The sequence below is a fragment of the Brachyhypopomus gauderio genome, unplaced genomic scaffold (assembly GCF_052324685.1).
Source record: "Brachyhypopomus gauderio isolate BG-103 unplaced genomic scaffold, BGAUD_0.2 sc79, whole genome shotgun sequence".
Classification (NCBI taxonomy): domain Eukaryota; kingdom Metazoa; phylum Chordata; class Actinopteri; order Gymnotiformes; family Hypopomidae; genus Brachyhypopomus; species Brachyhypopomus gauderio.
In genome coordinates, this window is record NW_027506900.1 from 71,502 (window position 1) to 87,449 (window position 15,948).

A 15,948-nucleotide genomic window follows, 5' to 3' on the forward strand; every position below is an offset into this window, starting at 1 on the left:
GTTCAACTGTAATTATCCATGCACTCACATATGTGTAATTTGTATTACTAATCCAGTGTGGGGAACAGGCTACCTGCTTTCTAGAGACAGCATATAAATGAGACAAAATCACATTTTAACACAGTTCGCTGCCATATGCGTGACCAACGATGATTTGTGCATTAATATGTTCTTTAAAATAATGAATGATGACGTTTCCAGTGTGGCCGTGAAGTCGAGGACGTTCAGGGTTGTAGGAAGGAGATGGAGCATCAGAATCTTGACAGGAACAGTGTGAGAAAGGAGGAAGAGGAACTGCTGAAGCAATCTTCTCCTCTACATTCACAAAGAGTAGCTGATGATATTTTCAAACCGCAATGAAATGGGGGGGGGGAATAACTGCGCCATTTGTCTGCTGAGTTTTAGGATGGACTTGAGATTTTGACTAAGAAGCTGGAGAATACGCTAACTTCAACCAACTCTTCTCTTTTTGGTCTGAAAGAAGAACCAACGTCACAATAAAGTTCTGCTGGTTATAAGCAGAGGTCGAGTGTCTGCTCATACTGCCTGGTGTGTGGCTCGCTGTGGTGATTACCAAGGCAATAAACATCATCTCACTGACACGGTGACAGTAAGGTAATGGAAGGAGAACGGACAACAGCCCCCAGACAACAACCACACCCGTAACATTGTTTTTAATGAAGAGATATCGGACCTGTATTGATGTATGGCGACATTTGAATGCGAGATAGCCGTATCGGAAGAGATAAATTGGTATCAGGCCATTTTTACCATTAACATTTAACTCCAAGTATTAAGCTGTGCCCTGCTTACTTGCTTCAATAACAGGCAGTGCAGAGATGAGATGCACGTGTCCTTGTGTTTCCTCTGTCGTTGAATCCTGGACTGTTGGCAAACACACATACAGTGAAGTACATTCCCAAGGGCTGTTAGCTGATGGATGTGGGACGTTGCGGAGATTAGCTGGGTTGCCTCTGACTCCATTCTCCTAGCTGTCAGACCCATCGTGGAGCAGTCATGCATCTGACGCCTTCCACATTAATCCAGAGCTGATGAACTATATACCTCCCAGAATTTGTACCCTTTGATGAAAATAATCGCTTTTTGGACTTTAAAATGGAGATTTTAAAAGTATTTTTTGTAGTTTGGACCTGTGGTGCGAATAACAACATACAATTTTGAAATGTTTTGAACTGAATATAATGTTAATGTAACACCTTGCAGTTCCAATAAATCTAAGTAAACAGGTAAATACGGTATATTCCAAGGTGAAAGTCACCTTGTATAACTTCCGCCTTTGCATGGCAATGTTGCCCATGAGGCACGTTGGTGATGTGGGCCTGTTTTAGGAGGCTGGAAAGTCTCCAGGGTTGTCTAGTCAAATCTTCCTGTGGGCGATTCGTGAGCCCACTCTAATTTATTCTGCCTCTGTGTCCCTCTGCTCAGCGCCACTGTGTGTGTGTGCTCATGTCAAGGTCAGCTCCCTCATGGTCCTCTCATAACCACACACACACACTGCCCTGAACACACACAGTGTTTCCATGACAGTATTTCAGAAGGTACTAAGCAGTGGCATCTCACTGGTGCTTTCGAGGTTGTCAAATATCTGGCTTAACGTCACTTTGCAGTTGTATAAAAAAAAAAACAGGCCTGTTTTACAGGGAAAATGGTTTTAGGTGTTTCGATTAGTTCAGGTGTGAGTTTGACCTTCCATGCTATAAAATTTTTCATTTTTCTGTTTTGGTTACCTGCCCTTCAACACTGAATTATGTTGCAATATTTGCAATGTGGTTGAGGAAATGTTCACTGTGTTAGATTTGGTGAATGGCATATTACCAAACCTCTCCCTTGCTACAAAGCATGACAAAATATGATGATGGACCTCAACAACGTGTGGTCAGTGAAAGACCAAGGAATTAAAAGTTGCATGAAGTAATTTAACAGGAGGGGGTCAGACGTCTGTGGTGACAATGACAATAATCCAGGATCAACCGTTTGAACTTTTAAACAGCCGAGTCAGAACCCTGTCCTAAATCCTGTTGAAATGCTGTGTATTTTGAAGTAGGCTATTCAAGCAAGACATCCCAAAATCATCCCTAAATTGTGTGATTCTTGGATAGATCAATGCTCTGTGCTCCACTCAGCTGCTCCAGAAAGAATTTATGCAAAGTTATTGATAATCACTAAGTACTAAATAGAAGCACTGTACTTTCCCTTTAAGTAATTAATCAATTAATATTTGAAATGATTGTCCAATAAAAATACAGTATTTTAAATGTTGTTTATCAAGACTTTCATTACTTAACCTTTGTTAAAATGTCGCCGTATGTGCCATTTACACTGAAACATTCTTTTGTAAGTGTAACTTTATTGATATTCCCTTGAAGATACATTCTGAAAGAATCTTGAAGATGATAGCTTGTTTTAACTTGTTCTGTTTTCTCTCTGAAATAAGGACGTGAAGAGCCACTCTCATCTGACTCCTGCCTGTGCTTGCATCATGTCTGGTTTCAATTTGTGCACCCAGAGAGAGGGCATAAAAGGTATCGGCTCATTCATCCGCTGGCAATGAGGTGCCGTCATCCTTGCTGTCATGTGACATTTCATACTGAGGTGGTCTACGCCCTGTTGCCCACTATATTGGGTCCCTGCTCCCTCTGATTCAGTTGTGTGGTTAGGTGCTGTTGTCATATTAGGCTCCTAAAGACCCCGCTGGGAGGAAGGCTGTTTGCTCGTCTGCTCTTCAGGAGATGTCACCTCTCCGACTACAAGACGGAGGCCTATTTTGGGCCTTCTGTCAATCCCAGAAACGTGCTTCTGTCTTTCAAGGTGAACGCTGAAGAGCGATTTTAAGCTGATGAAAGTTGACTGATTTGTTGATGGAAGATAGAGATGGGCGGAGCCAATGGCCCAGTTTAAAAAAATGAAACCAGAGGAAGGCTGAGCTGTGATGACAGAGTAAATGGTACCTAGATGAGTCCAGGCATAAGAGTCCTACACAGAGCACACTGTCAACAGAAAATAGCTGCATGCTCCCAATGGGCAGGTGGGCCTGTCATGTCAGATGGGGTCTGATCTGATCAGCTGCACCTGGAGTGCACTAGTCAGACATTGCTAATAGCCTGCACTCATGCTGTGACAGGCCTAACTAAAAAAATCTGGTCACAGATTACGTAAATATTACTTATGATCATTTTAGCCCCCACTGGTTTGTCAAGGTCGTTTGACAGAAACTTTCTCATCACTGGACAGAATTTGTTCTGGAGTAGTTGTGTGCGGTGCAGACTCTTGCCGTTCCGTGTTTTTCTGAATGTAATGAAAGTGACATTCTGCTCGTCTTCAGAATGTGTCCCTCTGCTCTGCTTCACCTCCCCTCCTGCAACATACCGTGTACCTTCTCATTTAACCTTGATGTCACTACTGATATTTCATTTTGTAGTAATGGTGGCCCGGAGAGAATGACATCATCAGAGACGTGGCGATCCTGACCATCAGAACAAACACGTAGAATCTTTGCAGCTACAAAAACATGGAAAATGTGATTAATTGCCCTTTTAGAAATCCTACAAATTGTGTTTTAGTATTATTTCATCATTGACAACATTGCATCATAGATACTGTTTGTAAAAAACAATGTATTTCTTAGATGAATCAAATACAAAATCAATATCCTTCAAACAGCAACGTGCTGCTACGGCAAGGCAGGTTTCACATTCAACAGTAAGAGCCTGTGAATATGAGGTCATCAACAGGAGAATGTTGCACACCAGAATTCAAAACGTAAAAGACAATGATGTAACCGCAGTGTAATTGCAACATATACATTCTAGTCTGCACAATGTGTTATTACTGCTTCGATTATTTACACTTATGGTCATAGGCTCATGGTCTGTTGACCAAATAAACATTAGGCATGCAAATTAGGCAAGAACTTTCTGAAGAACTTCCTGAACTCCGCGTTGAAGACGGTGTAGATGATGGGGTTGAGGGCGCTGTTGACGTAGCCCAGCCAGGTAACGATGCTAGTGAGACTGCTGGGAATTTTGCAGTCGTCGCACAGTGCGCGCGTTGTGTGCACAACGAAAAACGGAGTCCAGCAAACCAGGAAGACACCTGGGGGGGGGGGGGGGGGGGGCAGGAGGAAAGAGCAGCATACGTCAGGACGTCAGCCAACGCCCGCCAACATCTCCTGTGATGTCAGAACACTTGTGTCGCAAAGCATGCTGAGGAGAAGGCACGATGATTTAATGGTAAAAAACTAGACATTTACTGAGATTTCACAGATCAACCTCAAGACGCAGTCGGGCAAGAAAATGAGCTCTGGCAGCTAGGAGAACTGTTTGGCATTCACTTCTGACACTGGACACTGGAGCGGGACTGACAGCCTCTGACACAGTTGTCCTCCGATTATGAATTATGGACTAGCTATTTATCACGCTGCCTACTGTCAGATGCTTGAAGACCATCGTCCATCATGTTGGATGGGGAGGAGAGAAAGGGTAGAGGTGTGGGAGGCAGAGACGGGCCTGGAAAGTGGGAACGCGTCTACATAGAGTCATGATTGTATATCAAGTATCCCTGCTGTTACTGCATATCTATATCAGTGGCAGATCCTGTAGCAGGTTTTGACTTCAGAAGACTCAGCATGGAAGCCCAAACTCTGAGAAAATCCAGCATAATGAGTCTCTTAAGGATTCTGGACTGAGTTTGGCTTTCAGAAGTACTGAGTCTGATAAACTAGCCTAGGCTGAGCTTCTTAACAAGGCTCTGCTAAATATGCTTCGGGAGTAGAGCACCTCCGAGACATAGATGCACCCAGACAAGAAGAACCATTCTGGACCTTTGTTGCTCCAGCACAGGCAGTGTGTTCTGACACCAATTCTCCTTCATTACATCGTTGAATTTCTGATGTTACAAATACAGCACAGCATCAGAGGAACTCTTGTATGGTGATTGTATGTTTTAACTGTCCTAGCTCAGAGTGACTGACCCTTGCATCAGGCCTGGGATAAAGGGTAGGTCATAATAGGATCGGAGGACTTAAGTGACATGATTAGCCAGCGTGGCCCAGAAGAGTTACCTCATTTCACTGCTTGTGGCTTCTGTGTATATGGACAGTGTTTATCTTGACTTACATGTACAAATGCTCACTAAACTGGAACTACAGAATTTAGTTTGTTTTGGTTGTTGTCGTTTGGAGTTTTTGATTTATATGTGCAGTTTTTGATCCCTTGCCAAGGAGACTTTCACAGTCCAAACTTTATACGGGCTTTGCTAAAGCATCTTTGGTAAAACCATCTCCTGTGTGTTTAGCAGTGTTGTAAAGTTCAGAATGAATGTCCACTCACCCACAACGACAGGAAGTACTCTCATGGCCTTCCTCTCTCTCCCATTAATCTTCGCCGTCTTCTTCTCTTGGATGTGGTTCCGATGTGGATCATAGCCTCCGTGAGGGCAGGTGAGCGAGAGCACAGGCCCGTCCTTGCAGTCCGTGGCGTCCTGGTCCAGCTCCACCAGGTTAATGTCTGTGAACTTCCTCTCTATGACTGGAGGTAATGGAGGTAAGGGAGGCGATAAGGGTAAGGGAAGCTCCGGCTGGAGCTGCAGCTTGGGTGGGGGCCGCGCGCCTCCCTTTAGCTTGGCCTTCCTCGCCTCCTCCCACCTCCGCAGGCTCTGGAATATTCCGCAGTAGAGCAACAGCATGATGGGGCAGGGCACGAAGAAGGAGCACACGGAGGAGTACACCACGTAGCTGCTGTCCTCCAGCTTGCACTCGTCGCGTCTCCGGTTCGGCACGTCGTTGACGCCGAAGAGCACGGGCGAGGCCACGGCCAGCGCCAGGACCCACGTGGCCGACAGCAGCGCCGCCTGCCGCTGGTCCACATGTCTGCGGCTGTAGTTGAGCGGGACGGACACCGCAATGAACCTGCGCCGAGACCAACAGAGAGGTCGTTGGTGCCGGTCCCAGCCCGTGCTTCTGGACAGCCGGCCCTCTCTATGCCACACGACAGCAAAGATCAGACGGAAGCCTCTAAGCAAACGCTCCCCCCGCTTAAAGAACCCCGTCTTTGCTGCGCATGTTCCCTTTGACCAGATAGTTGACGGGGGGTGGGGGGGTGGGGGGTTAACGTAAAGTGTTACCGGAGCAGAGCTTGGAGCGGTCGTTTTCTGCGCTAGTTTTGTCGCTATTTAAATATTTGTTTTTAACCGTTAAAAAGTGGGGGGGGACATGGATTCGTCGCTATTTAAATATTTGGTTTTAACCATAAAAACTGGAGGGGACATGCCCCCCCCCCCCCCCAAAATTATGTCCGTGTGTGTGAGTGAAGATTTTATAGGCATCCCCTACATCTTCATACTGTTTCCTACCATTCCAGATGCTTCCTGTCTAATTTCTCACACAAATTCTTGTACATTCATGCACCTTCATCGAGGACACGCTCTCCATTTATTAAGTGTTCAAAACTGTCCTTCTGCCCCAACAAACCTGTCTATGCTGATAGCACACAGGTTGAATATGGAGGCAGTACACAGCATCACATCCATGGTCATCAGGCCATCACAGATGGTCGTGTTCAGCGTCCAGACTCCATCCAGGAACTGCAACACAGAAGAACCAGGTCCCTCATATCTCTTCACTCTGCTCTCTTACCTTGACCAAGCCTACCTACTGCTCGCAGCATTGCAGTACTTGGGCTGTGTTTGGATTCTCGACTTCCTCATTAGGTACTTGGCGTCATCAGGGCATGCAGGGTCCATGAGTTCATAAATAATTCCGAGCCTGATGCACATCTCAGTGTCCAAAAAAAGAGGAGGGGGGGGGGGGGGGGGGGACCTTGGAGAAGAGTGTTAAATGGCATTTTAATGTTGAGGCCCAAGAACCAGACTCTTAGTCTTCAGTAATGGCTCCTCTGTCATGCCAATGACCCAATTTTGACCTACAAGCGGAAAGGACTTTTTTCTAGAGTATGACAATGGCCAATCACCGACGGATTACATGGCCACCATGTCATGCATGTCCATACTCAAATGTGAGCATGTATCTAATGTTCCCCATTTCCTGAGCCTACGTTCTATTGGATAGAAAAGCCAGATCGGAGTGGTCCAGGTGTCCCCCAACTCTTTGACTATGGAACACAGTTACTGTCCGGCTGTTGACTGTTGTAAGTCGGCTTTGTCTGGGCTCTGAGTCTGAGTCATGTGGTGTGGCATCCCAGTGCCGTGGCCACGTGAGCCTTGAAACACTGAGTTGTAGCCCGGGACTGCGCATTTATAAAGGCTTTAATAGGTATGTCAAGGCATGTCATTCGTCATATGGTCACACAGTCAACATCATATACTGAAGGAAAATTGGCAAGAGCTATTACAGATTAAATAAATTACAGCTATTTTGGCTTAATCAAACGAGACATTTTCATATTTACTGAAGGGTCCGTTTATTTTTGTCAATAATAGGAATGGATTCTGGTTGTAATGGTGTAAATAAGAGGCTAAACTACAAGGGCTGGATATAATAAAATCAGAACTACACTTATTTCTTAAACGAAGTAGCTAACCTAAAATAAAAGCAAACTGTCACAACACTTACCTCTGCATACACAAATAGTGGCAGTACCAGCACCGCAAGTAGCAGGTCTGCGACCGCTAAACTTACTATAAAGTAATTTGTCGTGGTTTTTAAAGCTTTTTCTGTATATACACTGAGGCAGACCAGGAGATTTCCACATATAATCACAACAATGAGGATTATTCCAAATATCAGTGCGGTGAAGTTGTAGTCCGTGCCCGAGACTTCCGTGGAAGACGAGAGGTTCGCTGGCATCTCGACGTCCCTTCATGAGCTGTACAGGCAGCTTCGGCGAGCTTCGTGGGGTGCGCTCCATAGTGGACATCGTGTAAAGGAGTCATCTATGGACGCTTTCCTTTTTGCCATAGTTTAAAGTAAATGCAGTTTTTCACCAGTTCCCCTTCGTCCTTTCCTCCGTTATCACAACGGACACCGGGCGCTCGCGGTGAGGCGCGCGACGTGTCTTCCTTTCTTCATTTTAACTTGTACCTCACATGATCACCAAATTACCGAATACTGCACATCCTTAAAAAGTTAGAATAAATAAATACATAAATAAAGATGAACTGCTGCTTTAACTGTTTAAGATGCCACCGATCTAGATGTTTCTACTTTGACGACACCGTAGGACTTGTTTGCGCAACGCATTTGTTATTTCTGGCCACCTGCATGAAGGGCTTATGAGAGTCGGTCCAGTTCAGATGGATGAAAGCCGCTTATCGCCTGGTGCTGCTCGCCCCTCCTTGGGATCCAACGGAGCTATTATCTGTCTAATGATGGCACGGGTACGCGAAGCCTTGAGCTCGAACTTTTGCTCATTTGTGACGAACCCTTTTTTTGGCCCATTTAAACTCTGTTAAGAGTCTGGCATCAAGCTTCTCGTTAGATTTCATAATCATTTCTGATTTCGTTTTTTTTTGCTTCTTCGCGATGAAACTCAGCAGAGATCAGATCAGGCAGCATCTACAGTTTTCAAGATCACGTGCTGAAAGAGTTTCCCTTTTTGGTGGTTGTTTTGCTTAAAACAATATATTTTTTTAGATTAACGTGTTGTAATTACAATTTTGTAGAAGCCCACCCCGTTTCTTTGATAATTTGGTAGGTTGGAGAAAGAGTGTGTCATGCATATCGTCTTGTTTTATTCCCCAAACTAAATAGTAAGATATTTGGTTTTAAAAAGCTGCTCTTTAGAAACGAATCACAGTGTTCTGCACAGAATCATCAACCCTTGGTGTTGCAGTACAGAGACAAAACCCCAGTTAACTGTTGTCCTTGATTCGAGCTTTCCTACGTCTCTGACTATGAAAGAGGCCAGTGTGTATCGCTGTACTGCACTTAAGCATCATGTTCTTGCTTATGACTAATAAAAAATGAGTGCAATTTCAACTTACTGCATGTACAAGGGCCAGTGCATAAAGGGTGTTTCTGCTTGCAGAAGCTGGGTGTGCTCAAACACAAACCGGACCAATGTCTTACAGCTCCTTCCCGTCCTAGAAGGGCTGGGACAGGGACACAGGCCTATTTTTGAGATCAGATATAGCCTATATATTTTTTTGGTATCACTGTTCTTGCTATGCCTGAGTGATTTAAGGTTTAGATGTGGAATATGTAAAGAAAAACATAACAGAGACCTTCATATCTTTTCTGACTTCATTTCCTGATGTGCCAGAAAAGGTCTGATTGCCTTATTAGGTTCTGGTATCTGATTAGTTTTTCCACAAATTCTGCATCATGAATATAGAATAATCGTGTCATGTTGCCATCATTATCATACATGTCATTCTCCAGGTATGTTCACCAAATATTTTCATTTTACCTGTTCTGAAACCTAGTACGTATAAATTAAATATAAAATTCAGTACATTTTATAGTTTTGAGAGACTATTGTGTATACACTTTAACTAAATGCCATAACAAACACAAGTTGTGGTCTACTGGCAAATTAAATGTACACTGAGTAGTGCCATCTCAAGTCCCTAGTTGGTCAGTATGTTGATTAACTGTATATAACTGGTATTGTGTAATTACAGAAATTATATAAATTGCATAAATATTTCTATATATTAGTATATTTTTATATTATATACAATATATATTATAGAATTATTATTATTACACTCACCAGCCACTTTATTAGGCACACCTGTCCAACTGCTCATTAACACCAATGTCGAAACAGCCAATCACATGGCAGCAACTCAATGCATTTAGGCATGTAGACATGGCCAAGACGATCTGCTGCATTCAAACTGAGGATCAGAATGGGGAAGAAGGGTGATTTAAGTGACTATGAACGTGGCATGGTTGTTGGTGCCAGACAGGCTGTTCTGAGTATTTCAGAAACTGCTGATAAACTGGAATTTTCACGCACAACCATTTCTAGGGTTTACAGAGAATGGTTCAAAAAAGAGAAAATATCCAGTGAGCAGCAGTTTTGTGGGTACAAATGCCTTGTTGTTGCTAGAGGTCAGAGGAGAATGGCCAGACTGGTTCGAGCTGATAGAAGACTCTGAGGAATGTTTCCAGCACCTTGTTGAATCTATGCCACAAAGGATTAAAGCTGTTCTGAAGGCAAAGGGGGTCCAAGCTGGTACCAGCAAGGTGTACCTAATAAATTGGCCAGTGAGAGTATATAGTAGTAGAAGACAGAGGGCGATGATTGTACTTATATAATAAAATAAATCTTAAAATAGATCTACATAATTGTACTTATTATATAATAAGTACAATTATGTAGATTTATTTTAAGTCAATTATATAGTCATTGCAGCTGGCCATTCTATATACATATCCCATCTTCCATCTACGCCCATGAAGGATTCAAGATGTAACATGGAACATAACAATGAGTACCAATGAGTTCTGGAGAATACTAATTACCCTCTGTCTTCTACGTTGTTCTCCAAAAGACCACTTAGCACTGGCCTCACATGACAGGAGCACACAAGGTCATTCCTGACACCCACGTGGAACTCTTTTATCACACCTATGTGCTGCTGATTACCACATACCAACAGCTGCTAGAATAAAGTATAAAAAAAACCAAAATCTATCACAGACACGATCAAAGTTCCAGCTCTGCAGAACTTTTTCAGCTGCACCGACTAGAGCGTGCTTTAGTTAGGGATTAAAGACCTGGAGGAATATGCTTCATACATCACTGGCTGTGTAAAACACTCTGCCACAAACAAACCTGAAATCCTGGCTAAATGCTGAGGTTCACTCCCTGCTCATCGCCTGTGATGTGATGTTCAAATACACACATTCACTCATTAGTATGTATCAGGAAGGCCTTCTGTGCAATAACAACCATTTTACAAATAACACCACACAGCATATGTGGTGGGGCATTTAGACTATCACTGAATAAAGGAGGCAGGATCCCTTCATCTGCACCAAAAACTCCATATGCGTACCTGTTCTGATCACCTTCTGTACCCATTTTAAAGCAGCAGGGAAGATCACACTTCACTCTGGTGACAAGGTACCATCTGTAATTGTAACTGATGGAAGGAGGATCCTGCTGGGGATGAGCCCCCTCAGACCTGTGGGGTCCTGACTCCTTTCCAGGTCGTGTATCCACTAATGGCTGATGTTTATAAAAACATCAACAGTATCTTCCTGATGCAAACCTAAAGTCCTTAAATCAGCAACTATCGTTCCAGTGTGACCGTGTCTTCAATCTCTTGCTCTAATGATTATTGCCCCGTTGCCCTTACTCCACCAAGGATGCCATAACATCTGCCTTCCAGCTGGATTTATCCCACATGGACAGTAAGCATGCTTATCAGAATGCCAGTCAGAAACTTCATCTTAACTCAGTGTTCAGCACCATCATACCCCAGGAGCTATTAGCAATTCTCCCTCACTTGGCCTGAGTTCTTCACTCTCCAACTGGAATCTTGATTTTGAGCAATAAGGTTTAAGCAGAGGTACTGAAAACGAAATGGCTGTGTATTGAAACCTCTGCTGTACACACTGCAGTTCCATAACTGTGTTGCCAAACATCACAGTAGATACATCATCAAGTTTGCTGATGACATGGTCATGGGCTTCAGAATCAATAATGACAAGACAATGTCTACAGAGATGTCTATAGAGAGGAGATTAGTCAGTAACCACTCTCTGAATGTCAGTAATGTCATTAACCACTCTCTGAATGTCAGTAATGCCAGTAACCACTCTCTGAATGTCAGTAACAACTCTCTGAATGTCCGTAATATCAGTAACCACTCTCTGAATGTCAGTAATGTCAGTAACCATTCTCTGAATGTCAGTAATGTCAGTAACCACAGCTTCCAGCCTCTCAGGGACCTTGAACAGGAGACCAAAGAAATCCAGCCTGTTTTATCTCATCCTCTATTGCTTCTACAAGCAGTGTATGGGTAGCACCCTGACCTGCAGAACCACTGCCTGTACATAAACCATTCTACCTCAGAGAGGGACACACTGCAGTGGGTGGTGAACACTGCCCAGAACACCACATGACACCGAGTCCACTGTCCTGTGCTTAGTTATAGTCTAATCTATTGTTTTGTGATCTCTTTATTGTATAGCTGAGTATGATTTATAGTATGTATATTTTTTTATTGTCTGGTTGCACCAATGTCTATAATTATTTATCATATTCAGTGTCTGCCGCTGTATCATGTTTAATTGTAATCATGTGTTTTGACGAAGTGGTTTTCTATTCCTCACTCAATACATCTGCAGTGATGGTGAAAAGGAATGACTATGTCTGACTTTGACTTGATGAGTTGGTTTTACAAGGTAGGGTGAAAATGTCAGTAGTATATAAAACCACAAAATGCTGCAGCTTGTCACGGACACTTTTGTTGACCTTGAACAAAAATGGAGTATCGGCTGGACATCATCAAATACTCGTCATGGCCATGGCTGGTACCAAAGACTATCTTACATTCATCACTCTCCTGAATCCTGGCAAGGTTATAGGTACTGTGTAAATCCATTTTTGGGAGCCACTGTGTAAATCTATTTTTCTACCCCTCTATAGTTGCTATGTGACTGCTGTGGCATGGAGTATTGATGTCTTTATAGCCTGTTCAGGGCTGATCATTACAAACCTGCTTTTCAGTGAAAAAGAAATATGCTGATGTCAGAGAAGTGGACAGTCTGGTGAACTTTGCTTTAGAGCCTCCATGATAAATGTCTTCATGGAGGCTGACTCTCGTTCAGAAAGCAAGCAGTGTCCAAGAAAGGAGGAGAAGGTTTTTGACAGGGCCATGAGGTAGTAATTCTGAAGTTGTAATGAGGCAGTAGTGTTGTAGTTGTAGTAGTGAGGTAGTAATTTTGTTACTCTGGTTTTACTGAACACATCTTCAAGGTTTTGGTATGGGGAAGGGTCACCGGCTACCTACAATGCATGAAAACCCTCTACAAACCTTTAAGGTGTCCGTCTTAGAGCATTCACCAGAAAACGCAAGTTCAGGTGAAAGTCTGAAGTCAAGTCAAGATGGAATCAATCTCCACTTTATAATTAGATTTTAGGTGAACCATGGTGTGAAAAGACTGTGTAAAAAAATCACTGATTATCTCCATCACTGTTTCTCTGTTGTTATTGTTGTTTGTTTGTTTGCTGTGACCCTGAATAGGTCAGGCAGGGTGGATGGATTTCACATGGCCAGAGCCACTACAGGGGTGCTGTGCTCGTGACTCTTGATTCTCAGGTCAGTGAGCTGGAAGGACAGCGTGATGAAGTGTGATGAGCTTCTCCAGGGACAGAAAGCCACCTGCAATTCTTCCTGTGAACCGAACTCTTGCACCCTTTGATTGCAGTCAGAGTGCATACAGTGAGCACATGATTATTGGATTACAAGGGCTTTGAGGTTGAGCTCCTCTACTCTGCCCATGTTGTGGTCCAGTCAGAAGTGCTCCAGGAGCCCAGGGGCTTGGACAAATGTGTGTTGGAATTTTATCGAGTACAGTAGCAGACAAATACCAAAACAAGTCGAAAACAATATTTATGAGAACAAGAATAACAAATAAGTGTCAAAGATTAGTGATTTTGACACGTATTTTCTTCATTAATTTCATTCAAGACATAAAATAGAAAAATGTTATCTTTTACATAAAGGTGACAGTAGAAGTAACAATTAAATAAACCTGTGAACTTTGATACATAAGCCTGTTTCATCTTAAAGCAAAATAACTTTATTTTGTTGTCAAGAAAACCCTGCCATCAAAGAACAAAACTCCAATCATTTACATTTACATTTACATTTACGGCATTTAGCAGACGCTCTTATCCAGAGCGACTTACAAAGTGCTTTGCTTCTAATCACTATGGTGCAACACAAATAACACCGGTCAGTTAAAAACACACACAGCTAATTACAACCAAAAAACACACACAGCTAATTACAACCAAACAGTCCTTAAAACAGGTGTAATTAACAAATTAGAAAATATGCAGAGGTTTCCAGACAGGTGTTCAAATACAATTTAGACAGTGGTGTACATGAGCAGGTTCTTGGTTCTTGTGCATTCATGATGGAAGAAGAACAGAACCAACGGAACCCGAGGAGCCCCAGTGTTTCAGCCCTTGAGCTTTATTCTACGATGACATTTCTATGACATTTCTATCCAGATTTCTATCCTGGTATAGTCTCTGCATGACCGACCATGACCCCATCCACAAGGTAAGAGTAATGATATAAGATGTAGGCTGTGGCATTTGCAATCTCAACACTGTTGAATACCTGTGGGATATTTTGGAATGACTTGTGTAATGTCCACCACCATCATAAAACACCAGGTGAGAGAAAATCTTTTGGATTCTTACCAGTACAGCTCCATACTGTCATGATACAGCCCCGGACCCCTTGCCTGGGGTGTGTGTTCATGTAGTCTGCGTCTAGTTCTGTCCATATGTGTATTTCCATGGGTGTGGTTCCATGTGAGTGTTCTTCGGTCTCACCTGTAGCTCATCTCGTTATCACTCTGGGCTCATGTAGTTCATCTAGTTAATGTGTGTTTACACAATGTCCCGTGCTCGTCTTTGTCAGAGTCTCGCCGTCAGTAAGTGTGTATGTAAATGTGCGCTGTCTGCACCACTGTCCTGAAATAAACGTGTGTGTATGCTATACGCACTCGCCTTGTCCTGCTGACGCACTGTTACACATACGTTACACATACAATCTGTCACAATAAAGCTCATCCGAGTGCACAAGCACTCTACCTGGTGGTCTATAGTAGCCCAGTGATTCAATAAAACAGGTCGCTCCATTGACATTCTCAGTGGCCTCATTGTACAAGAGTGTAAGGATATCCAGAAGAGCCTGCTTACATAATCATTTGGAAAAAAAGTAAGTTTTCCCTGCAGTATTCAGGTCCATGAAAGGCTCAGTGATGATCTACAATTCTCACATGTGTCCTTCAATCATAGTTCCCTTATTGAGATGTGACATTGTTGTAATGCAGAAGTGATGGGATACTCTGGCAAATTTTTTCATTTGGAACTTGGAACTTCTGTTTTATTTTTACTTTTGACCTAAAAGCTAATTAGCACCTCCATAAACAAACTTTATATTTTATATAATTTATTTTATATATATATATATATATATATATATATATACAGTGGGGAAAATAAGTATTTAGTCAGTCACCAATTGTGCAAGTTCTCCCACTTAAAAAAATGAGAGAGGCCGGTAATTGACATCATAGGTAGACCTCAACTATGAGAGACAAAATGTGAAAAAAAAATTGAGAAAATCATTTTGTCTGACTTTTAAAGAATTTATTTGCAAATAATGGTGGAAAATAAGTATTTGGTCACCTACAAACAAGCAAGATTTCTGGCTGTCACAGACCTGTAACTTCTTTTTTAAGAGGCTCCTCTTTCCCCCACTCATTACCTGTATTAATGGCACCTATTTGAAGTCATTAACAGTATAAAAGACACCTGCCCACAACCTCAAACAGTCACACTCCAAACTCTTCACCCACTATGGTGAAGATGAAATAGCTGTCGGAGGACACCAGAAACCGAATTGTAGGCTGGGAAGACTGAATCTGCAATAGGCAAGCAGCTTGGTGTGAAGAAATCTACTGTGGGAGCAATAATCAAAAAATGGAAGACCTACAAGACCACTAATAATCTCCCTTGATCTGGGGCTCCACGCAAGATCTCAGCCCGTGGGGTCAAAATGATCACAAGAACGGTGAGGAAAAATCCCAGAACCACAAGGGGGGATCTAGTGAATGACCTGCAGAAAGCTGGGACCAACGTTACAAAGGCTACCATCAGCAACACACTACGACGCCAGGGACTTAGATCTTGCAGTGCCAGACGTGTCCCCCTGCTTAAGCCAGGCACGTCTGAAGTTTGCTAGAGAGCATTTGGATGTTCCAGAAGAGTA

At 42.9% G+C, this 15,948-nt stretch overlaps 1 protein-coding gene across 1 annotated transcript; it reads right to left on the bottom strand.

The window, feature by feature from the left end:
• Window positions 1-2,387: 2,387 nt before the first annotated feature.
• On the bottom strand, window positions 2,388-8,542 carry drd4a (dopamine receptor D4a). The gene is made up of 4 exons (XM_076990934.1): window positions 7,589-8,542; window positions 6,488-6,600; window positions 5,349-5,926; window positions 2,388-4,113 (listed from the first exon to the last, which is right to left on the bottom strand). Exons 1-4 carry the CDS (start codon window positions 7,820-7,822, stop codon window positions 3,908-3,910), a joined length of 1,131 nt encoding a protein of 376 aa, XP_076847049.1. The 5' UTR covers window positions 7,823-8,542; the 3' UTR covers window positions 2,388-3,907.
• Between the last annotated feature and the right edge of the window lie 7,406 nt (window positions 8,543-15,948).

Coding starts and splice junctions, on each gene's coding strand:
- drd4a (XM_076990934.1), bottom strand. CDS start 7,822: ATGCCAGCGAACCTCTCGTCTTCCACGGAAGTCTCGGGCACGGACTAC. Junction 6,601..7,588: donor CACTATTTGTGTATGCAGAG/GTAAGTGTTGTG, acceptor TCTGTGTTGCAG/TTCCTGGATGGAGTCTGGAC. Junction 4,114..5,348: donor AGTACTTCCTGTCGTTGTGG/GTGAGTGGACAT, acceptor CCCCCCCCCCAG/GTGTCTTCCTGGTTTGCTGG.